The sequence below is a fragment of the Nanorana parkeri genome, unplaced genomic scaffold (genome assembly GCF_000935625.1).
Source record: "Nanorana parkeri isolate BGI_ZX_2015 unplaced genomic scaffold, ASM93562v1 scaffold2038, whole genome shotgun sequence".
Classification (NCBI taxonomy): Eukaryota; Metazoa; Chordata; class Amphibia; order Anura; family Dicroglossidae; genus Nanorana; species Nanorana parkeri.
Genome location: NW_017308306.1, coordinates 82,819 through 108,710, shown reverse-complemented (window position 1 = coordinate 108,710; position 25,892 = coordinate 82,819). Strand labels below are relative to the sequence as shown.

The window sequence follows — 25,892 nt, the reverse complement described above, 5'->3', positions numbered from 1 at the left end:
CTTGCTGGTTTGTTACTCAAGTTTATTCTACAAACCACCTACCGGGATAGATGAAAGAGATGTAAAGATAGGCCATCGGCACTCAAAGATGCGACGAAAGTATCATTTATTGCAAAAAACGTCACATAGGTCAAAATTGCCAACATTTTGGGGCCACACAGAGTCCCTTCCTCAAGGCGACACAATGATGTCACTATGGAGAGCGGGAGACTTTCCGTGACGTCCGTTGTAGCGAAGAAGAAACATTGTATTGCACAGCCATTGAAGGAAATGGTATTCTTCTGGTGTAGAAGGTCAGCCAGCATTTTAAGTGTTATAATGGAACAGTATAGGAGGTCTATCAGAGAGAGGAAGCTCAGGAAGTGGTACAGCGGTGTCTGAAGTAAAGAAGATTTAAAAATCAAGAACATCATGCCAGCGTTTGCCAAAACAGAGACGAGGTAAACAAGTAAGAAGATGGAGAAGAGGAACGGGACAAGTCGTCCGTCATTGGATAGTCCTGCCAACTCAAAAAAAAATTCACAGCTGTCTTGTTTTTGAGGGTCATAGGTTTTTGTGGTGGCGGAATAGAATATGAACCTACAAAGTGAAGACAAGCTATGGCCAACGTCACATCCACAGCACACAATACAGCATGCACTTTAAACCTCCCCCACCTTTCCAAAAAATCCCACAGCGATTGGCGGTCAGTGGCACTTTAAGCGCCCCCTGAGAATCAATCCCAAAATCACCAGTGGTGGTCCGGGCCAATTTAATCGCCCCATCGCCTTTAAAGACTATCCCACCATCATTGGTGGTCAGTAGCACTGTAACCCCTGGTGGTATTCTTACATATACTGTATGCTTATAGGTTATCAACCATATCGGTTGATGTGCAATTGTTACACACTATAGTGGTATCTTTTTATTCTATATACGTTTATATAGCGCCAACAGTTTGCGCAGCGCTTTACAATATAAGAAAGACATTACAATCACAATACAATTCAAGACAAGTTGGTAAGGAGGGCCCCGCCCCTGAGGGCTTGGTTATCAACTGCTTTTAATTTGGAACAATTTGGTTTCTGTTTTTTTTAATTTGGTTATACAGATATACCCCTAGTCATAGCTTTCTATGGGTTGAGTTTATAGCAGGCCAGGCTAAAAGGCACCTTCCTGGACTATATGTTTATAAACATTAGCAGTGTTTACTATTGTGATGGATGTGATTGGTTCACAGCAAATCACAAGGTACAGAACGACTCTGATTGGCTCTGTGGTCTCAGCCATTCATGGGTGCACTGGCCGTCCAAGTGTGCTTTCTGCAGTGTCGTTTTAAAACGTTGCTCCCGAAATAAGCCCAATTATTAATATTAGTGATGCACCGATACCGATACTAGATACTAGTACCATTCCTTAAATACACGTCCCCCCACTCTGCCGTTTGAAAACATATGGTGGCAGTGAAGTAGTTAAGGTCATTGCAAATGGCGAGGGGACACTCACTCCATGTGGAGAAAATAAAATGAAGAGAAAATATGGAATAGAGTTCCTCAGGAGATAGTTTAGCCAGCTCAGAAGATTGTTTAAAAAAAAAAAAGCCGGTTGTGTTATATGCAGAATAAGCTCTAATATTAGGGATGCACCGATACCGATGCTAGTATCGGTGCCGATGGCCAGTGTGACGGACTGAACCGTCACTGGGGCTGCTGGAGGAGCCTGATGGCTAGCCTCCTTCATACTGACTATGGACCTAGAACTATGGAGACCCCCCTCAGACCTCTTGGAGTTACATGGAACCATTCTCCTAGGATATGTGTGGAGTGACAATACTGCATGTTTCCCCTGACATTACATCTAAGTGACCCTGTGTTCAGTATAGGCAGCAGGCTGTCTGGAGGGGCCATTGTTGTGATGATCTGATTAAGGACATTCATTAAGTTCAAAGAGTGTATGTGCTTATGGAATTCCAATGCGGCACCTGGCTGTCTGGGGGAGGGGACACACTGAACTCTAATCTGATTCTGTGAGGTATAAACTCTGTGTGCTTCCTTCAATAAAGCAGTTCTTGGTTTCCTCTTCAACATTGGTGAGGGGTTTAGCTTTCTGTCCTAATATATTGGTTCCGTCCAATAATTAGGCAGGTTTGGGCTGAGGACCCTGGAATTCAGGTGCCAGCGGAGAGGAAGCTGATTTCTGACGGAGGTACTCAGTGGGGGTACCAGGTGGTCCGTCACACCCAGTATTTGGGCGAGTACTCATACTCGTCCAAATGCTTTGATGCCTAGCCCGATGTTTCCGGTATCAGTAAGCCGGGAAGCGCGTCATTACAGGATGCCCGGCTTCCTGATTGGCCGGGAAGCCGGCTCCATGCTCCCTCGTCACTTTTACGAGAGTCCACACTTATAGTTTGTGTTATATATGAATGTTACTCTCTTACCTGCCTGAAGTGTAATTCCTCGTTTTTATATTCGACACGTTTATTCCAGAGAGTATTTCTTGTGTGGCTCAGGGTGTATGACCAACTATTGTAAATTAGACCCCTCGGATAGTTCCCTCTGATAACGCTGATTAATCCCTTTGCAATAAGGAACACTGCTGAGTGTTTTATCATTTATTTTAGGTTTATATTATACATACGGAGAATGTACAATGTGAAGCAAAAATGTTACACATGGTCCCTAAACCAAACACATTCCTTCAGGCCTCCCATGTTGTGTGACCTCTGGCCACTCTGATGATAGTACTTTGTGGTCTTTAAACAAAGGTAGTACAATTCAGTGGTTGGCAACAGTATTTCAAATACACTATATGGCCAAAAATATATAGACAGCCCTCCAAATTGTTGAGTTAAGTGTATCCAGTGAAGGGTGCTGTTAATAATACAGCACACAAATAAATTTTAGACAGTCTAAAATTGTCCTGTCTTGTATGTCAAAGATCAAATACGTAGCTAGCCCATGACCCTACACCAACCTAGACCCCAGGTTTACTATCCTTCTTCCTCTTCCATCAGTTTGACTCAACCCTTTTCTCTAGCCATACCATATAGAACACCTCTGTGTCCCACCACTTCCAGCTGAATAGTATTTCCAGAACCTGCCCATCCCCCACCACCCTAAAATATTGTAATCAACTCTAATATAATCCCCCCTCTAAAGCATCCCAAAACTATGTCTGTGAAGGTTCTCATTCATCCAGGCCATGGTATATCTGCCTCCAAAGACCATACACTCTAATGTCCCCACATTTAAATAGACGCACAAAGTAGGGCCAATTAACATATCAATTGGAATTTGTGTAACCCACAAACGCAAAGGTAGAACATATGAATGATATGCAGATAGTATCCCTGGTGGAAACCGCACTCAGAAACAAAAGATCGCATGGCTTTCTTGAAGGCAAAGGCTACACATGTATGGAACGATGTCTCCCTAAGAATGTTGGCTGGGTAGGTATCGGCCCCTCTTGTCCAAATGCTCCTTTCCTCTTCTCAATGAAAAGAGGGAAGGATCAGGCCTTTTACATATTTGCAGGGCCCCTGCTTGTGAGTATAGAACTAATTGGTCCCATCGTTGGATGAACCCTTCATTGTCTTGTCCAATGAGGGTTGGGATTTGGTTGGTTTTGCCCGCCTTAAGAGACTCTGAAAGCTTACAACCACAATTCCGTGGAATTCTCTCCATATCAGGGACATATGTGAAGTGCTTTCTTGATAGCCCTTTTTACCTCTTGGTTTCTCAGGCTATATATAAGAGGGTTCAGCATTGGTATCATTACTGTGTAAAACACAGAAGCCGACTTGTCTTGGTTCTCAAAGGCACTGTTTGGAGGGCGTAGGTAAATGAAAAAAACAGTCCCATAGAAGATAGAAATGCACATGAGATGTGAGGAACAAGTACCAAATGCCTTCTGTCTTCCCTTGCTGGACTTTATCTGTATGATAGAAGTAACTATAAAAGTGTATGAGACCAAGATAGTCATCAATGAGCCTATACCACAAGCACTGACAAAGAAGAAAGTGATTGAATCACACCACAGAGTGCTGGAGCAGGCCAGGATAAGCAGTGGCGGTACGTCGCAGTAGAAATGGTCTATGAAGTTTGGACCACAGAACTCAAGACTAAACACACAGCTGGTTTGTACTACGGACTGAAGGAATCCAATAGAAAAACAAAGGAAAACAAGACTCAAGCACTTTTTGCTGGTCATAACTGAAACGTAAAGTAGAGGGCGGCAGATAGCAACATATCGGTCATAGGACATGGATGAGAGTAAAAATGCTTCAGTGACGGCCAGAGCATCAAAGAAAAAGAACTGGACTGCACAGCTGTAAAACGAGATGAACTTTATCTTGGACATAAGGTCAGCCAACATTTTAGGAGTTATAACTGAGGAGTAGAAAAGGTCCACCAAAGAGAGATAACTAAGGAAGTAGTACATCGGAGTCTGGAGGTTGGAGGCTTTAAGGATTATGAACATCATGCCAAAGTTGAACACCACACAGACGAGGTAAACACTCAAGAAGAAAGTAAAGAGGAATGGGGCAAGCTGTTCATTGTCTGTTAGTCCAGAGAAGACAAACATGGTCACTTGCGTTTTGTTTAGGTGTCTCATTGGGTCCTTCTGTCCTTCTGTTGCTTAATGGTTTTGCCTACGGTGAAAAGTTTCCAGATGCAAATAATTGGGATGCAGAACTTTATACAATGATTAGGACCAACTGGTGTCTATCCTTCCATTGGCATCATTGGCTTCTTTAAAGTTGGCTGTAAATGCATGACCACTGGGACTTAACACAGTCTTCTTCTTCTAATCACAGATGGTGGATAGATGTAGCATTCAAATGGTGAAAAGTTTGTTATCTTTTCTCTACAACAATGGAAATATTAGCAACTAATATTAATGGAAATAATGGAAAACACAAAGTGTTTCCAGTATGCTTGTAAAACTTTTCATATAGAAACAATCACATGCAATGAGTTCAAACACTGAATACCACACATCTGTATCATCCCACAGTCACAGGTAATGCTAAAACTGGTTTAATCTGGCTCTGACGGTCTAGGATCTACTTAAAACCATATCCAAAATGAACCACCAGACTAAAAACACAAAGACTCAATCACTGCTTACTGGATCTCAGCAGCTAGATATATCTCCATATATTTCCATATCCAATCTAAACATATCTTCCATATCTAACCCCTTATTTGCCTTGCAGTGAGGTCATGTTCATCCTTCTGTGAAGGGCATTAAAGAGAAGGTTCAGCTGAGATAATGCAGAAGAGCAGAAGACATCCTTGGCTGATTTGGTTATTATTATTATTATACAGGATTTACAGGTGAATTTCGAATAATTAGAATATCGTGCAAAAGTAATGGCAGTAAGTGCTGCAAAAGGGGCCCAAACCAAGTACTGAGTACATATGCATGCTTGTACTTTTCAGAGGTCCGATATTGTTCTATGTACAATCCTTGTTTTATTGATTGCATGTAATAATCTACTTTTTTGAGGTTGTGGATTTGGGGTTCTTGGGGTTTTCATGAGCTGTAAGCCATAATCATCACAATTATGACAAATCACGGCTTGAATTATCTTGCTTTGCATGTAATGAGTCTCTCTCATATATTAGTTTCACCTTTTAAGTTGCATTAGTGAAATAAATGAACTTTGCACGATATTCTAATTATTCGAGTTTCACCTGTATATAGCGCCATGTTTTTATTAAGTGTGATGTATTGGCAACGTTGCCAATTTTAATATAAGGTTCTTGTCACGGTGTTTGCTGTGTTCATACTCTACTAAATGTATAAATTATATTTTTCAATAAAGTAAGCCAATTGGCTGATTAATTATCCAATTTTGGTTGGAGTATAACTTCTTTTTCCACCTCATTGCTCCACATAGAGGTGGTATTCTTACATATACTGTATGCTTATAGGTTATCAACCATATCGGTTGATGTGCAATTGTTACACACTATAGTGGTATCTTTTTATTCTATATACGTTTATATAGCGCCAACAGTTTGCGCAGCGCTTTACAATATAAGAAAGACATTACAATCACAATACAATTCAAGACAAGTTGGTAAGGAGGGCCCCGCCCCTGAGGGCTTGGTTATCAACTGCTTTTAATTTGGAACAATTTGGTTTCTGTTTTTTTTAATTTGGTTATACAGATATACCCCTAGTCATAGCTTTCTATGGGTTGAGTTTATAGCAGGCCAGGCTAAAAGGCACCTTCCTGGACTATATGTTTATAAACATTAGCAGTGTTTACTATTGTGATGGATGTGATTGGTTCACAGCAATCACAAGGTACAGGTACGACTCTGATTGGCTCTGTACATCGAGGCTGTGGTCTCAGCCATTCATGGGTACACTGGCCGTCCAAGTGTGCTTTCTGCAGTGTCGTTTTAAAACGTTGCTCCCGAAAAACACGTACGCCATTCCTTAAATACACGTCCCCCACTCTGCTGTTTGAAAACATATGGTGGCAGTAAAGTAGTTAAGGTCATTGCAGGTGGAGAAAAGAAAATGAAAAGAAAATATGGAATAGAGTTCCTCAGAAGATTGTTTAAAAAAAAAAAAAAAGACGGGTTGTGTTTTATGCAGAATAAGCCCAATTATTAATATTAGGGATGCACCGATACCGATACTAGTATCGGTGCCGATGCCGAGTATTTGGGTGAATACTTATACTCGATGCCTAGCCTGATGCTTCCGGTATCAGGAAGCCGGGCAGCACGTCATTACACTAGTGAGGAGAGCGCATGGAGTCGAACTTCCAGGCCAATCAGGAAGCTGGGCAGCGTGTAATGACGCGCTGCCCGGCTTCCTGATTGGTCGGAAGCTGGCCAATCAGGAAGCTGGCTTCATGCTCATGACGAGGGAGCATGGAGCCAGCTTCCCGGCCAATCAGGAGGCCGGGCGCGGCGTCATTACACAGCGCCCGGCTTCCTGATTGGCCAGAAAGCCGGCTCCAAGCTTTCTTGTCACCTAGTGACGAGAAGCATGGGGACAGCTTCCCTGCTAATTGGGAAGCCGGGTGGCGAGTCTTTACACGCCGCCTGGATTCCTCAATAAGACTTCCTGTACTCGGTATGCGGTATCAGCAAGTACTGGAGAAAAATATCGGTGCATCCCTAATTAATATTCATAAGTCATAACACTGTAGATTGTTGATGCAGAAAACTTACAATTGCCTTAGAGGAATTTTTTCCTTGCTGGAGCAAACTAGACCATGTGCTTTAAGGTTTTTTTGCCTTCCTCTGCATCAGTTGTAGGTTTCCGTACAGCATATCATATGCAGGTTTTCTATTTTTTTTTTATTCAGCCTATTTGAACTTGATGGAAATATGTCTTTTTTCAAACTAACTGGCATTGTACATGAAGTTTTGCACCCCCCCCAGGGCTACATATGCCTCAGTGTATGCATTTCCAGCCAGCAGGTGGAGTCCCGGGTTCCTTTTTAGCCTTACTTTGCTGAAAAGGTCCTGTTGTTTATAGAGCTCAATAGCTCAAGTTGCACACACAGAGATGAATGAGTCCTCCCCTGCAGTTATAGGTTGAGCTGGGGATTCTTTTTGTCCAAAGTTGTCAGTGTACAACAGCCTGAGGATGCAGAACAGACCAGGGATGGTGTTAGACCTGATCTCACCAAACAGTGCTCTAACCAAGATAAGTTTCCACCTTCACGTCCGGTAAAGGATGGTGGGATTTGGTTATGTTGCAGTGCTAAAGATTGAACAAAATTACTGTGTGTGTTACCATTTGTGAAGGATGCGTCCGGTCCGAGCCCACTGTACGTTTACAACACGTGACTATACGCAGTTCTGAACCGAGCGAGCCGTCACAAGGATGTGGCGGTACCACTCCCAGCCTCACCCTGCACAGATTTCCCAGCTCGCAGGACAACTATCTCTGGCCAGCAGATTGAGAGCGACTATCGCTAGGGTTGGTTAACTCCACAGTTAACCCTTTACAGACCAAACTGTAGCTGCCACCGCGTGATTTACCGGTGGAACGCACCGATCTCAACAAGTGCTGTGACAATTCAAAAACCTAAACAAAGCCTATGATACTGCTGTCCTCTCAGACCGGAATATACTATACACTATCACTATACAGTAGCGCTCTTCACAGAGGCAAGGATCCTGTAGGTTCTTATTTAGAGAGTAGAGATAAGCTTAACCATTTTTAAGATTGTCGTTTAATAAAAGAAACGGTGCAGAAAATATACAGAAAAAGATATTAATAAAGAGAAATACATAATATATATAATATATACAACAGTACAAATAAAAAAAGGAATAACAGGAGAATACTTAATAGTCCTAGGTTTATAAGTTCTGTCAGAGTCCAGTTCAATGCAACACAGCCAAGTAAGGCTTGCACAGATTCTTTCCTGAGAGTTAAATTCTCTTCTAGGATGTTACACGATCTTCTCCTTCTGATGTGACAAGAGTCTCCGCTTGATGTTTAGACAAGAGCCTTTTTAGCTGTCGGCAGCATCTTTTTGTCAGTCCTCTAGGGCAGTGGTTCTCAACATGTGTAACCTCAGGACCCACATTTGTCCTCGATCATTAAGTCGCGACCCAAGTCGCACTGCAATGGAACATATGGCAGTGTGGGCTGCTGTGCTGTGATGGAGCTTCATCCATATATGCATTGCCTGTGCAGCTCACATGTGCGCCTGTATAGCTGCTGGGACCCAGAATGTGATGTCACTTCAATCCAGGCACCTCTACAGGACATGCGAGGGAGCTGTAAGTAATGAAAGTATGGAGGGAGCTCCTTCGCGGCCATTCCCCCAACCCACCCCATCTCAACTCAACATTTGGCGCTGGGCAGCATATTTTGTATGGCTGCTTGGTGTAAGAATGGACAATGCGGCGCTACGAGCAGCCTCCCACCTAGAAAAGTGGAAGGCATGTGGCGACCCACTGAACACAGGGTCGCAACCCACTTTTGGGTCACGACCCACCAGTTGAGAACCAAGGCTCTAGGGGATGTTACAGAGCCGGCCCATAGGGCAAGGCTTGGGAGGTTGAGCAGGAGGGCTAAGCCTTTATGATGTCCTTCTCTGCTCCTCCCAAACAGTCAAATTTATAAATATCCATATAGTTTAATATTTCTACATACTACTACTACATACTATTTCTACTACTTTCTTATAACCCCTTAATTATTGTGCGTCATGAAATTAGCTTTAAATAGAAACGCAACGTGGAAGTGGCGTGATCTATGTCTGGCCCAGGAGGATAAATGTGGCTTGTCAGGCCTTTGACTTTTGTAACCCACCTATGATTGGTATGTGTGGATTTCTCGAGACGAGACACAGCTATTCATGCAATTGATTTTACCATATCATTCCCCAATTCTGAGTTATGAAAATTGGGATAATGTTGTCACTCTCAGTTTATGAATCACAAGGATACCACACATTAGTTCCTTATCCACCAGGCGACCTGTAAGGGATTAGCTGAGCTGGGCAAGACAATTACCATGTTATTAGCGATTTTACTACCCCTGTCGTAAAAGATCATTAGACTGATCCACACAAGTTCTAGGGAAAGCTTTAGATAAACAATCAGGTTTTAGTGCTTCACTAAGGACTATAAAGATCATAGCCCCATATTGACAGATATCATTGCCGGAATTTGAAGAAGCCTGGCGGGCAACCTGAGGTCACTTGAACTGAATTAAAGGCTTCATTCTTCCAAGATGAGGGAAGAGAGAATTTCATAGTTAATATTGATATGTTAAAAAAACCTAATTTGCGTCACACCATCGGAGAGATTTTTCTCACTTCCTGTATTGCAAACCTTACTTCCTGTCCTGACAGGACAGAGATTCTAACCCTTCTCTGTGCTTTCCAAAACGAATAAATTGGATTGAAGTTGGGATATAAGGAACAGTCCAATGCAAAAAAAGTATAGAGAACAGTAAACATCCAGTCTCTCCCCTGCATTGGTCAAAAGAATAATAGGTCACAAAGCACCCCGTGACGATGACAGAGAGGGAGGGCTGTGCGCCAACTGTCCTGCTGCCCGAAGGTCTGAAAGGGGCCCCACTGGAGGCGAATAGGATAAAATACAGTGGAACCAACAAAATGCTGTGTGTACATTTTGTTGGTTCCACTGTGTATACTGTAAAAAAAAAATATATATAATAAAAGGGGGAAAGGTAAGTAAGGAAAAAGGGAAGAAACAAAAGAAGAAGAGGGGAAAGTAAAGAAGCAAAGTAAAGTTGAAAGTAGGGAAAAGGGAAAGTAAAGTAAAGAAGCCACAAGAAGGAAGAAGAAGGAGAGACAAAAACATTTTTCAAAAAGTGTCAGATTGATTTGGACAACCCAGTAAAATCTGCTGTATGAGACCCGAGGCCTGCACTCACATATTGAATAAAAAAAAAAAGGAATTTGGAAAATGTTGATATCTGAAATTGTTGCAACATGCAAATTTTTTTCCCAGGTGTAGCCTTTAAGAGCCTGAAAAAACTGAACCTGCAGTTCCCTGCAAAATAAGAATTTTTATACTCTCCCCTCCGGTGGCCTGGGTGTCCTACCTTCCCTTCGTTCCACTGCTGCAGCCTCCATCGCGGTTGTCGGCATTCAAAATTTCCGGGAGTGTTGGATGTCTGTCCCCCCCCGCTGCACAATGTGGTTTCTTCTTCTGATTCCTGTGTCCACATTGAGACCTGTAGAGACGTAGAGGTGGATGGAAGGAACCCCTATGACCAGAGGGGAACACAGGCATCCAACGCTCCTTGAAGTGTCCAATGCTGAACACAATGAGAGAGGTCACAGGGCTAGAATGGAGGGAAGGTAAGACGTAGGGGCAACCGGAAGGTGAATATAAAGGCCCAGCTCATGCAAACACTGCCAGTTAATTTTTTTAGAGACCGACAGGATCCTTTCAATAGGTTGAGGCATTGAGACCTCTTTCAGTCCTAGTTCTGGAGGTGTTTGGGGAACAAAAAAGGGGTGAGAGATGTGCTTGTGACCAAAAACCAAAATAAAACAGTTCAACGTGTTTGCAGTAGAAGGAACAAAAAGAACAATACAGAAGATTTTCTCTTGTTTTAGTTTTGGCCTTTGTCAGCTTGTATCATTGAAGAGATCATCCCGGTTGTGTTATATGTTCAGTTGATGTTGTGTTGTGTTTTAATTGTTGATTGTTGTGTGTGACGTTGGGGAGGTTAGCACAAATGGCGAGCGCTTAAGGACCAGTCATGAAGCCGTTTTCACAGAACAAAGGACAGTCTTTTATCAATTCCAAAGGCAGAAAAAGGAAATCCAACATAAATAGCTTTCTTCAGCTTACATATCAGCTCACCCTTCACAGGTTATCCTGTTCAGTGTCTCAGGACCTGACGGTTTGCCTCAATAGACTCTCTTCCTGGATATTTTGTGCCTTTGAGCATCTTTTGAATTCACCCACACACCTTGTGTGCCTGGCTCTCTCTGGCTCTCCAAGCCTTGCAGCCTCCAACACATACACAGCCCCCTGGCTTCACTCTGGGTGGAGTCCGCCTGACTCCTGGACACAACCTGTCCCTCTTCCCAGCAGGAGCCCAGAACACTAGCCAGCACCCTTCCCATAAGTCTTGTGCACAGGTGTGCAATTAGGTGCTGGCCACTATTAAACAATGGACCCAGGAATGGAGATTTCATTCCTCCCAATTCTCTGCGAAATCTCCCAGTTCCAGGATCCCATGCCAAATCCAGGTTTTCTAGGGAGAGAACTGAAAGGCCAGTTCTTTCCCAGCAAAATAATTTGTTTCCTGGAACTGCTCAGCACCTCTGGCTGAGAGTCCAGTGTGACTACAACCCCCAGTTCTACCGTGGGATTGCCACACAACACCACATGTGTTTATGTTACTCTTTGTCTTCTCTTTCCACAGTTTATGTTATATATGAATGTCACTCTCTTACCTGCCTGACTTGTAACTGTTGGCATGAAAGATAGTAGCGTCCGTTCAATTCCTCGCTTTTATATTCAACGCGTTTATTCCAGAGAGTATTTCTTGTGTGGCTCAGGGTGTATGACCAACTATTGTAAATTAGACCCCTCGGATAGTTCCCTCTGATAACGCTGATTAATCCCTTTGCAATAAGGAACACTGCTGAGTGTTTTATCATTTATTTTAGGTTTATATTATACATACGGAGAATGTACAATGTGAAGCAAAAATGTTACACATGGTCCCTAAACCAAACACATTCCTTCAGGCCTCCCATGTTGTGTGACCTCGGGCCACTGTGATGATAGTACTTTGTGGTCTTTAACAAAGGTAGCACAATCCTTTGCTTAGCGACAGTACACCAACAATCCAAAAATATATAAACACCCCTCCAAACTGTTGAGTTAAGTGTTTCCAGTGAAGGGTACTGTTAAAGGAGAACTATGAGGTGGGTGATTTTCACTCAGCCTCATAGTTCGAGCCGACGTGTGACAATGAAACTGTGACAAACTATGTTAATGCATTGGACTGGAAGCGGTTGTCTTACTGTGACTAATCTTTAGGGATGCATCAATACTAGTATTGGTATCGGTGCCGATACAGAGTATTTGGGTGAGTACTCGTACTCACCCAAATGCTCCAATACGTACCTCTTGTACCGGATCTTTCGGTCAGAGGGAGATCTCCCTCTGACCGGCAGTGCCGAGGGAGCATTGAGCCGGCTTCCTTTCCAATTCAGGAGGCGGGGAGGCGGGTCATGATGTGCCTCCCAGCTTCCTGATTGGCTGGGAAGCTGGCTTCACTTGTTGCTAGGCAGCCTGGCTTCCTTACCAATCAGATAACCTCATGAACCGCCATCTGGTGTGCAGATTGGTCAGAAAGCTAGGCAGCCTTGTGAAGTTGGTGTTCTTTCGACAGAACACAGGCTTCCCAGGCTATCAGGAAGCTGGTCTGCAGGTCATGATCCGCCAACCAGCTTGCTGATAATTAAGGCACACAGCACCAGTATCGGTATTCAGTACTTATATTTGATACAGAAAAACCGGTATTGGTGCATCCCTACTAGTCTGATATTATCCTGTCTTGTATGTCTTGTCCTGTCATAGATCAAATACGTAGCTAGCCCATGACCCTACACCAACCTAGACCCCAGGTTTACTATCCTTCTTCCTCTTCCATCAGTTTGACTCAACCCTTTTTTCTAGCCATAGCATATAGAACACCTCTGTGTCCCACCACTTCCCGCTGAATAGTATTTCCAGAACCTGCCCATCCCCCACCACACTAAAATATTGTAAACCAGCCTAATATAATCCCCCCTCTAAAGCATCATAAAACTAGTACATTGGTTTTGTGTGATGGGCTCTTGATGCTTTAGTTCTACAGATCTATTTCCCCCACTCCTCAGCTCACTCCTTGTGCATTTCTTATTTACTAACTGACATATCAGTATGGATGTCACACCACTTCCTAAAATTACTAGGGCTATTCACAAAGGGGTGAAGAGTTTGGAGAAGGCAGGAGAAGTAAACAATCTAGGACAACATAGCTGGTTTGGAAAAGGTCTCCAATTCAGCTCACGTTCCAGTTCAGCTATGTTGTCCTAAATTGTTCACTTCTCCTCCCTTCTCCAAACTCTTCACCCTTTTATGAATAGCCCTGTAAATCTTCCAAAAACTGAGCTCATGATATTTTCTTCCCCTCTGCCTCCTTCTGCATCTTTTCCATTGACATCAATAACACAACTATCCTTCCCTCCCTCATGCCAGGGTGCTAGGTGTAATCGTGGTCTCTGATCTCACCTTTCAGCCCCATACCCAATCACTGTCAAAATCATGTCACCTTCACCTCTGTAACATTTCCAAAATATGCTTCTTCTTAACCAATGAGACCACCTAGATACTAATTCGCTCACTTGTTATCGCTCACCTAAAATATTGCAACTCTTTCCTCATTTGACTATCTCTACACAGACTATCTTCCTTTTGTCTATCATGAATGCTGTCTACCGCCTCCCCTCTCTGCCCATCCCTCCACTGGTTTCCATACTGCACCCCTCTCTGCTCATCCCTCCACACTCATTGGGATTTCTTATCAGTTATATTGGCCATCCTGGAGCAGGCCTAAGCCTACCCTGTAGAAACAGATCACTGCAAAAGTGATCTATTGATGGTTGATAACAAGTTCCTATTATTATTATTAGTAATCTATGTACACATGCGTGGAGCTGTGGATCAGATCTACCCCCATATTAAGAAAAAAGAAAACAAAGGAAGAAGACTTAATTGTTTTTCAAATCCCCCAGGTTCCATGGAATGTGGGGGGTGTTCTGCATTTGCACTGATTGCCTTGGACATCAAACATTTAAGAGGCATGTGAAATGTAATTTACAGCTTTGTGCAGATTCACAAAGTCCCTTGCACATAAGTCTCTGCCTCCAAAGACCATACACTCTAATGCCCCCACATTTATATAGGCACACAAAGTAGGGCCAATTAACATATCAATTGGAATTTGCACTGTGTGGTCTAACCCACAAAAGCAAAGGTAGAAGATATGAATGATATGCAGATAGTATCCCTGGTGGAAACCGCACTCAGAAACAAAAGATCGCTTGGCTTTCTTGAAGGCAAAGGCTACACATGTATGGGAAGATGTCTCCCTAGGGAAGATGACTGGGTAGGTATCTGCCCCCAAATGCTTCCTTCCCTGACAGGGAATCCCTGTTCTCAATGAGAAGAGGTAAGGATCAGGCCTTTCACACATTTGCAGGGCCCCTACATGTGGTATTGAGTATAGAACTAACTGGCCCCATCGTTGGCTGAGCCCTTCATTGTCTTGTCCAATAAGGGGTTGGGATTTGGTTGGTCTTGGTTGGCTTAAGAGACTCTGAAAGTTTACAACCAGGGCCGGATTTCCCACAAGGCCAACCAAGGCCCGGCCTTGGGGCAGCAGGGGTGTGCAATTCCTATCTCCTGATGTCCAGGACATGCAGTTCCGGGCACCGGGTGGGTAGTTGTGTTCTACATTTAGCCCTGCTTTGGACAAGCAGAGCTAAGTGCACAGCGAAGAAGCCTCTGCTTGTTTTGTACAAGTGATCCCAGCAATGTCACCATGATCATTTGTATGCAGCTTGCAGGTCTGCTATTCTCCATGGGGTGGGGGTTGGAGGGTAGGGAGGCGCATTGAGGAACCTGGCCTTAGGGCAGCAGAGAGAGAGTAAATCCAGCCCTGCTTACAACCACAATTCCGTGGAATTCTCTCCATATCAGGGACATATGTGAAGTGCTTTCTTGATAGCCCTTTTTACCTCTTGGTTTCTCAGGCTATATATAAGAGGGTTCAGCATTGGTATCATTACTGTGTAAAACACAGAAGCCGACTTGTCTTGGTTCTCAAAGGCACTGTTTGGAGGGCGTAGGTAAATGAAAAAAACAGTCCCATAGAAGATAGAAATGCACATGAGATGTGAGGAACAAGTACCAAATGCCTTCTGTCTTCCCTTGCTGGACTTTATCTGTATGATAGAAGTAACTATAAAAGTGTATGAGACCAAGATAGTCATCAATGAGCCTATACCACAAGCAATGACAAAGAAGATAGTGATTGAATTGCACCACAGAGTGCTGGAGCAGGCCAGGATAAGCAGTGGCGGTACGTCGCAGTAGAAATGGTCTATGAAGTTTGGACCACAGAACTCAAGACTAAACACACAGCTGGTTTGTACTACGGACTGAAGGAATCCAATAGAAAAACAAAGGAAAACAAGACTCAAGCACTTTTTGCTGGTCATAACTGAAACGTAAAGTAGAGGGCGGCAGATAGCAACATATCGGTCATAGGACATGGATGAGAGTAAAAATGATTCAGTAACGACCAGAGCATCAAAGAAAAAGAACTGGACTGCACAGTTGTAAAACGAGATGAACTTTATCTTGGACATAAGGTCAGCCAACATTTTAGGAGTTATAACTGAGGAGTAGAAAAGGTCCACCAAAGAGAGATAACTAAGGAAGTAGTACATCGGAGTCTGGAGGTTGGAGGCTTTAAGGATTATGAACATCATGCCAAAGTTGAACACCACACAGACGAGGTAAACACTCAAGAAGAAAGTAAAGAGGAATGGGGCAAGCTGTTCATTGTCTGTTAGTCCAGAGAAGACAAACATGGTCACTTGCGTTTTGTTTAGGTGTCTCATTGGGTCCTTCTGTCCTTCTGTTGCTTAATGGTTGGCTAATGGTTTTGCCTACGGTGAAAAGCATGGATGTTTCCAGATGGAAATAATTGGGATGCAGAACTTTTCACTATGATTAGGACCAACTGGTGTCTATCCCTCCATTGGCATCATTGGCGAGTTTAAAGTTGGCTGTAGATGCACGGACCACTGGGATGTAACACAATCTTCTTCCAATCACAGATGGTGGATAGATGTAGCATTCAAATCTTGAAACGTTTGTTATCTTTTCTCTGCAACAATGGAAATATTGTCAACTGTTCACAAAGTGTTTCCAGTATGTTTGTAAAACTTTTCATATAGAAACAATCACATACAATGAGTTCAAACACTGAATACATTTTCTGCAGAAGACGTGTATCTAAACCTCTGTTTTTAACCTTAGCGGTGAGACAAGTTTTTTTGCATGCTGGCTGGCGAGTGTGCTGGGAAACATTTTGCTGTTACTGTGTAAAGCCCTTCCATGTGCACCTTGCTGTAAAGCTGGTAACAAATTAATGAGTGCGTTTGACATTTGTTTTGCTTGACTGATTTGGTGCAGTGACACATGGGGGGTGGTCTCAGCTGCTGTTGTGATGTGCTGGGTCCTTTGTGCATCCCTGTGCCTTTAAGGGATGTTGGGCTTCCTCCTGACAAACCTGCACCCAATTTTATCTTCTGCCCCCATGTGCTCCAAGATGGAGACTCTCATAGTTTAGCTTTAGGACCGCACTATATAGAGGTGCCTTGGCGCAGCTGTGCGGCTTTCACATTTTCTGCAGAAGACGTGTAGCTAAAACCTCTGTTATTAACCTTAGCGGTGAGACAAGTTTTTTTGCATGCTGACTGGTGAGTGTGCTGGGAAACTTTTTGCTGTTACTGTGCAAAGCCCTTCCATGTGCACCTTGCTGTAAAGCTGGTAACAAATTGATGAGTGCGTTTGCCATTTGTTTTGCCAAACACTGAATACCACACATCTGTATCATTCCACAGTCACAGGTAATGCTAAAATTGATCAGGCTCTGTAGGTCCCGGATCTACTTAAAACCATATCCAAAATGAAGCACCAGAATAAAAACACAAAGACTCAATTACTACTTACTGCGGTGTTTCTCAACCTGTGTCATCTCAGGACCCACATTTGTCCTTGGTCATTAAGCTGTAACCAAAGTCGCACTGCACTGGAACACACGGCATTGCGGTACCACGCGTTCTGGTGCGGGCGATCGAACTGTGGATGGGAGATGCGTTTGAGGTGCCATGCAAATGAATGGCAATGCAACACACCTCCCACACCAGAATTCACAGTAGGTGCAATTTTGCGTGGTACAGTGCGTTAGTCGCACGGGACTGTACGATTAACGCACTGTACTAGTGTGAACGGGCCCTCAAAAACACTGACAGACACGCACAGACACAATTTCACACACTTCAGGCATTCTCACACAAGCACATACTCCTAAAAAAATTCATAAAAAAAAAAAAAAAGTTTAAGATCCACCCAGTCTCCCTACCTTAGGTAAACTAGAGTGGATCCTCAGCCTGGGGTCCATTGTGGGATTCTGTGCTGTGACAGAGCTCCATCCATATGTGAATTGCTGGTACAGCTCCCTTGTGTGCCCTGTAGTGTTTCCGGAGCCAGATTGTGATGGTCCAGGCACCTCTACAGTACTTGTAAGGAAGCTGTAAGTAATGCACGTATGAATGGAGCTCCCTTGCGGCCATTGCCCCACCTCAAGCTGGCACTCAGCACCAGGCAGCATATTTTGAGTGGCTGCTTGGCGTTCGAACTGACGAGCTGATGAGCTAGGGGGAGGCTGAGGAACCTCTCACCTAGAAAAGTGGATGGCATGCGGCGACCCACTGAACAAGGGGTCGCGACCCACTTTTGGGTCACGACCCACCAGTTGAGAACCAAGGACTTACTGGCTCTCAGCAGCTATTTATATCTCTATATATCTTCATATCCAATCTAATCATATCTTCCATATCTTCACTCTTATTTGTCTTGCAGTGAGGTCATGTCCATCCTTCTGTGAAGGTCATTAAAGAGAAGTTTCAGATGAGATAATGTAGAAGAGCAGAAGACATCCTTGGCTGATTTGGTTACCAGCTGCTTCTAATTTGGAAAAATTTGGATCCTGTTTTCTGATTTGCTGATACATATATACCCTAGTCATAGCTTTCTATGGGTTGAGTTTATAGCAGGCCATGCTCTGTTGGGTCAGACTTTACATCTGGCCATGTTTGGTGGCATGGTGTCACACTAACGTCATGGGGAGCTGACTTTAAATTAGTATTAAACTCTCAAATTTGGTCTAGATTCCCAATAATGAATCTAGACCAAACAAATTTAAATTGCCCAGCAAAATATTTATTTATAGCTTTGTCCAAACACATTCATCATGTTTCCAATGACTGGCCCCAAGTGTCTCAGCTCAGCTTCCCTGAACGTCCTGTCCATTACAAGATTACAGTTGTCTATCTACTAGCTTAGAGAAGGGAGGAGGGAGTATTGGGGAGCAAGGGAGAAGAGAATGTCTTGCCTTGCTGTGTCTGTTTAGACGTGTATCCAAACCTCTGTCATTGTCCTTAGTGGTGAGACAAGTTGTTTTACATGCTAGTTTGTGAGTGTGCCATGATGCCTTTCTACTGTTCTGTTTGTTTGTGGAGACACGCACCGCTTACTAGCACACACAAGGGTGGCTCCACATGACCCTGCAAGCAAAAGGGGCCACCTTAGAACAGGATACCAGGAACAGTGCTCAGGGAACCAGTTGATTCTGCAGGAATCTAAAACTTTAAGCATTAAAGAGCAGCATCCATTGTAAGTGATTACATTGGCAATTGAAATAATAACCTTTTGACTTTAATAGCAATTTAATCCATGTTTGGTAGAAGCTGGGGTGTTAATCTGCTTGACAACTTTTTATGTGTCCTAGGGACTCTGTTGGTGAGATCTTTGCACGGAGTTCGCTGATCTGCACACCTTCTGCTCCCATTATGAGGGGTCCCTGAAATACCTGTTGGATGTTCTGACACTGAACTCAGGACTTAAATCTTAACTTCTAGAGGGGGTGCTACTTGTGTTCCCCATGGTCCCTGTCTGTGTGTTGTAAAGTAGTCACCGCTCCAAGCTCGCTCCAGGGATGGACTACAATCTCACGTTTAGTGTATCAATTGTATTGAGATTCTAGTCCATCCCGGGAGCGAGCTTGGAGCGGTGACTACTTTACAACACACACAGGGATCATGGGGAACAGACGTAGCCCCCCCTCCAGAAGGAAGGACAGTGTCAGAGATGATTGGAGGATCTACAGCCGAGTGATACACAAATAAGATACAATGTTGTTAATAGTTAAGGGACTTGAATGCATTTTAAAGATTTCACTCCTGAGTTTAGTGTCGGTTTATCATTATAGAGAATATACCACAAGATGCTGAAACACTTTCAAGGGGACAAGAACAATCTGGGGAGATCTTCCTGTTGAAAAATCTAAAGCTCAGGAAGCCAGGGGCATACTGACCAGCAAGACTCCAACAGTAAGCAAATATTACTTGAAGATGGACTCAACCCTTTTATAAGCCTTCATCAATCTTGCTTGAATGGGATAAAACAGAGAAACATGAGAAGGAGAAAAGCATGAAAAAAGTAATTGATCAGCTTCCAAAAAAAGAAAACACAGAACCTTAATATAAAATAATAGAAACATAGTAAAACACAATGTGAAGGTTTGCATCTTAGAAGTAGTACGTTTACTTTGTTTTATTGAAATGTTTTCTTTGTATACCTGTAAAAAGCCATTTATATTCCAAGAACATGCTGGGATTTTTTTGTTGGGTTTCTTGTTGGCAGATGAGCTGATACAGGGACGGAGTTTGCTCTCTCTTACCTGTCTGATATATAAAATGATCTTCAAGTCATAGAGTCTCTTCAAGGACCTGTTTTTATAATAAATATTACTTGGGGGAATCATTTTCATCTATACCAGAGGGGATTAAAAATGAGTTAAACCAATTAGTCATAATATGGGTAAGCCATACAATTGTATCCTTTAAGGGTAGGAATTTAGATAAATAAATACAAAACAAAGCTCAGATTAATTACAACGCACGATGTTTTAGTATAGATTTCCTTTCATATGTTTATTATATTCAGGTACATACACTACATTGCCAAAAGTATTGGGACGCCTTTACACGCACATGAACTTTAATGGCATCCCAGTCTTAGTCCGTAGGGTTCAGTATTGGGTTGGCTCCGCCCTTTGCCGCTATAACAGCTTCAACTCTTCTGGGAAGACGTCCACACGGTTTAGGAGTGTGTCTATGGGAATGTTGGACCATTTGTGAAGTCAGTTACTGATGTTGGGGGAGGGGCTCGCAGTCTCCGCTCTAAATCATCCCAAAGATGTTCTATGGGGTTGAGGTCAGGACTCTGTGCGGCCAGTCAAGTTCCTCCACCCCAAACTCCCCCATCCATGTCTTTATGGACCTTGCTTTGTGCACTGGTACGCAGTCATGTGGGAACAGGAAGGGGCCGTCCCCAAACTCCTCCCACAAAGTTGGGAGCATGAAATTGTCCAAAATGTCTTGGTGTGCTGATGTCTTAAGAGTTCCCTTCACTGGAACTAAGGGGCCAAGCCCAACCCCTGAAAAACAACCCCACACCATAATCCCCCCTCCACCAAACTTTACACTTGGCACAATGCAGTCAGGCAAGTACCGTTCTCCTGGCAACTGCCAAACCCAAACACGTCCATCGGATTGCCAGACAGAGAAGCGTGATTGGTCACTCCAGAGAACACGTCTCTACATCTCTAGAGTCCAGTGGCGGCGTGCTTTACACCACGGCATCCCACGCTTTGCATTGCACTTGGTGATGTAAGGCTTGGAAGCAGCTGCTCGGCCATGGACACCCATTCCATGAAGCTCTCTACGCACTGTTGTTGTGCCAATCTGAAGGCCACACGGAGTTTGGAGGTCTGTAGCTATTGACTCTGCAGACAGTTGGCGACAGAGTCAGCGCTTCAGCATGCGCTGACCCTGCTCTGTCATGTTACGTGGCCTACCACTTCGTGGCTGAGTTGCTGTTGTTCCCAGTTGCTTCCACTTTGGTATAATACCGCTAACAGATGACCGCGGAATATTTAGTAGCCAGGAAATGTCACGGAACACCTGAATCCAATGATTTGGAGGGGGAGGGGCCCAATACTTTTGGCAAAGTGTAAATAACATTTTTTTAGGTGCTTAGAATGCAATGCCAGCACTGAACTCTAGAGAGAGAAAGATAGAAAAGGAGCTATACACTCTTACTATGGCCTTGTGGGAGTGGCAGAGACACAAACTAAGGCTTCCAAGTGACATAAGAAGCCAGAAAGACATTCCATCAACCACAGGCCACCTCAAATAAATATTTCACGTATGTTTGGAGCTTCCGTTTAATCCATGAGAACTTTCAGTAACGTCTTACCAATAAGCTAAATTGTAAATTATACTAAACAGGATGGCCCTTAACGAACAGCTCCAAGCGTAATAAAAATTGACCCTTGCAGTGGAGCTAACCACGCTCTGCAATGGTGAAGTTCTCGTTGTGGTCTAGGGTCTAAAATAGCAAAGATATACTCACCTGATCCTCACTCCTGCTTAGCTGCTAGACCGGTAACAGAAGCCTCTTCTCCCCTGGGCTCCGATAGAGAGAACTTTCTCAGGTCTGCTCCCCGTCTAGTTGACAGCAGGCAGTGCTATATGTAATATTGCAATATGTAATAGCCAATAGCAGGCTGACTAATGCTCCCGTCCACTGCCTGCTGTTTACGTTCAGCTGCTGACTGTGGAATCTAGCCAGTGGCTGATGAATGGGGCCATGGGAGGGAGAGGGAACCGCGCAGAGGGGGGGTGTAGAGCGGAGGTTCCTCTTGCTTGTCAGTAATACCCCCCAGTACAGACTTTGTCACCACTGATAGAAAACAGTACAATACAAGAAATAACTTGTACATATACAATAACATAGTATCTCTGCAGCTTAGTCCTCAGGCTTCTATTTAAGTGTGGTAGGTAGTCATAGACTCTCATTGTACCACCCAGAGTTCTCTCCATTTACCACATTGATATAAAAAGTTTGAACTATTCTAACTATAACTATACTATACATAATTTCTGGGTCATGGAATATTTGTAATATCAATGGTTGCCAATTTGGAAAAACATATTAAAACGTTTGTTGCCTCCACATTGGAGTTTGGATGGTAGATATGAGATGTTTTAGCATGGGCGTCCACCAAGCCCTTATTTCTCTCCTTCTAAAAGAAGGCTAGTGCATATCTAGTTGGTTGCTGATGTGTTGAGATGTTGTGGGGGTGACCAATAGCTTACTTAACAAGTCCAAGTGACCTTGGGTAAAGTAAGTTATTGAACATAATTTATAACAATGACCACATCCTCCCAATACTGTGAGACATAGCAGCAATCCCATAAACCAGGAGTCAAGTATATAGGAGATGAGCTTGAATGTGCAATTGCAGGATTACCTACAATAAAATACATTGACCAGTGTGCAATTGGGACAATGTTTAAGATAAGGATCAGGAGACCCAATTTTGTGGGGAAAAAAAATCAGATGCACATTAGGCTCTATACAGAGTCTGAAATTGGGTTTCCCTCCAAGTCTAATTTAAGATGCTGTTTTGGACTTTTAGGTAACCTTGTAGTAAGCGATCACAAATATCATCTGTGCCAGAGCACAATCAAAACCAGACAAGTATAAGGTGCTAGTTAAAATATTTATTAAGAACAGTGTCCACAGGAGCAAGCAGAATCATAAACTGGAACAAGCCAGAGTCAGGAGTCGGAGTGGGTAGTCGTCCAAGCCAGGTCAGGAACACAGAGATCAGCGTCGTCAGGAACAAGCCAGTAGTAGGAGCCAGGAAATCAGCGTTGTCAGGAACAAGCCAGGAGCAGGAGCCAGAGGAGAACGTCAGCCAGGATTGGGTCATACACAGAATCAGGATACTCAGTGCAGCAGGAATGCAATAGCAGGTAAGACCATGCAAGGGCAAGGCCAGACTGGACTGAGTGGTGTAGTGAGTGGGGTGACATCATCACTCAGAGACAGGAAACTCCCATCTGGCTCTCTCAGATGATGTTTTCCTATCTGGCCATAAGAGGGAGCCTGGGAGTCGTGAGCAATGTTCCAGAGTCTGCTCAGGCAAAGGAGGAATCACAGGTGAGTAAAATGACAGCCAAGCCAGAATGCTGCAAACCAGTAAAGTCAGGGTGGAACCCTGACAATATGTTGGAAAGAAAATGGAAGAGTGGAAGAGCGTGTCTCACTCTTCCAGTAGTGTGTTAGTTGAGAATAACATGAAAAGTGGTTCAGGGGTATATTGCAGCAAACAGATGAGCCAACATTGATGGCCCAGCGGGAGCTAGGGATTTCAGGATTAAGCTTTTGTTGAAGATGAGCTTGAATGTGCACATTGCAGGATCACCTACAATAAATCAGTTGACCACATCTTCAACTAGGTACATATAAGATGGTTAAGTATCAAGCAGTCATGTATGTTTATTGGGACTCTTCTGCACCAGACTTATGATGACCTTTTTCACCTCTTGGTTCCTCAGGCTGTAGATCAGAGGATTCAGCATTGGGGTCACCACCGTGTAAAAGACAGAAGCCACCTTGTCTTGTATCGTGAGGGTACTGGAGGATGGATGAAGGTAAGTGAGGAAAACTGATACATAGAAGATGGTAGCACATGTGAGATGTGAGGAGCAAGTGCTAAATGCTTTTCTCCGGCCAGCTGCTGAGCTTATCCGTAAGATAGAAGAAATGATGAGGGCGTAGGAGGTCAGGATGGTAAACATTGAACTAAAGCTACAGAAACACACAAAGAAAAGGGTGATGCTGTTGCAGGTGCCGGTATCAGAACAGGACAACCTGACCACTGGAGAGATATCACAGTAGAAATAGTCTACAATGTTTGATCAACAGTATTCAAGACTGAAGAGGCAACCAGTCTGTGCTGATGAATGCATAAAGCCAAAAGAAAAAGTAAGAAGGACAAGACCAAGACATTTCTTCATGGTTATTATTAGGACATAGTGCAGAGGGTGGCAGATAGCAACATATCGGTCATACGCCATGATCGAAAGGACAAAGACCTCCACACTCGCCAGAGCAACAAAGAAGTAGAACTGAAGGGCACAACCAAGGAATGAGATTAATTTCTTGTCAGACAGGAGATCTGATAACATTTTGGGAGTAACAACTGAAGAGTAGAAGACGTCCACCATGGAGAGATAGCTCAAGAAGTAGTACATCGGAGTGTGGAGGCTGGGAGAGATTTGAACAAGTGCAACTATTCCAAGGTTCCCGCATATGGTCATCATGTAAACAAGTATAAAGAACACGAAGAGGAATGGGGCAAAGTCTCTGTCATCAGTAAGACCAGAAAGTTGAAACACGGTCACTTGAGTCTTGTTGACGTTGTTCATGGGCTTTTCGCTCTGTGACAATTGAAATAAACATATTAGTTGTGCTCTATGGACGGGATACACAATCTGGATATGTTTGTCTTACAGACCATCTCATCTGGTTAATACATGTAAGTATATTTGAAGTCAATAAAATAATGGTCTAATGAGAGCTTTACCCGGTCAACCCATGTAAGTGACAAAATGGATGCCCACTAAGGCGTGAAGAGAACCCATTACAGTGCCAGCATATAAGGTCCCTTCAGTCTATGGGTGGTCAGTTTGTAATTCTTTGCCAGATGTGCTCTCTTTCTACTCGGCATACTAGGTTATATTATTGTAGTGCTCAGACCCTGAGGAGCCACTGATTGAACTAGGCCCCCCCTAGCCTGCCTCAAAGAAGTTACTGACCCACCAGTGGCGACTTATAAACTGAATTCCACGCTAGTGATCTTTTGCTTGCTGAAACTTTATTGAACAACTTTGGGAAATAGGGTCAGGGCACAGGACCACCATGATTTTGCAGACTCTAAATATAGAGAACAAAGTACTTACAGCCGCCACAGATAAAGGACCTTTAAGCCAACCTGGCAGTTTGTGAATTTATCTCCTGACTTTCAGATACTGGATGTTGTAGCTGCCAGTTCATTGGGGAGAAACATCAACTTCAGTAAAGGACGAGGCTTCTCAGGCTCTTTATTCAGGCTGAAGTTTCTCCATCGCCTTTCCATCTCCATGATTCACATACTAGGCCTCAGTCCAAGCACATAGTAATCTTCCCCAGGCAGAAAGTTTAGGTGGATCCGACAATCCACGGCATCCCTCCACCAGGCAGTAGCCCAAAGGAAAGACTGACTTCACAAGGTCTCACCGGAATATTTATACCCTCTCATAGCTTGCACCACTGGTAACAAAACTCCTTATGGTTGGCTGAGGAGGTAAATACATTTCTAACTGATTGGTGCAGCCTTCCACACTATAGCCAGGGTCGCTCCCCAACAGCAGGCAGAAGTGAACAATTGCCAGATCTTAGGGGAACCATCAGAAAGCTGAACTATGAAATCAGAATCAGACTGACTCCAGCGTGACAGCTTCTAAATTTAAATAGTCACCCCTGCTTAGGGGAGGGTGGCCACATGATATAATGTCCCCCAGATGCAGTTATAAAAGTTCACTGGACTGCAGCTTATATATTGTTTGCACAAACAGGAACATCCAAGTTGCTGGATTTGTGGTTTTCTCTCTCCTAAGAACCTGG

At 43.6% G+C, this 25,892-nt stretch overlaps 2 protein-coding genes and 1 pseudogene across 2 annotated transcripts; all 3 read right to left on the bottom strand.

The window, feature by feature from the left end:
- Nucleotides 1–3,666: 3,666 nt before the first annotated feature.
- On the bottom strand, nucleotides 3,667–4,605 carry LOC108800472 (olfactory receptor 1019-like). The gene has a single exon (XM_018572453.1). The coding sequence runs from the start codon at nucleotides 4,594–4,596 to the stop codon at nucleotides 3,667–3,669; it is 930 nt and encodes a 309-aa protein (XP_018427955.1). The 5' UTR covers nucleotides 4,597–4,605.
- A 10,609-nt stretch (nucleotides 4,606–15,214) lies between these two features.
- On the bottom strand, nucleotides 15,215–16,153 carry LOC108800471 (olfactory receptor 1019-like). Its single transcript, XM_018572452.1, has one exon. It carries the CDS (start codon nucleotides 16,142–16,144, stop codon nucleotides 15,215–15,217), a length of 930 nt encoding a protein of 309 aa, XP_018427954.1. The 5' UTR covers nucleotides 16,145–16,153.
- A 7,560-nt stretch (nucleotides 16,154–23,713) lies between these two features.
- Nucleotides 23,714–24,655, bottom strand: LOC108800470 (annotated as a pseudogene).
- Nucleotides 24,656–25,892: the final 1,237 nt, after the last annotated feature.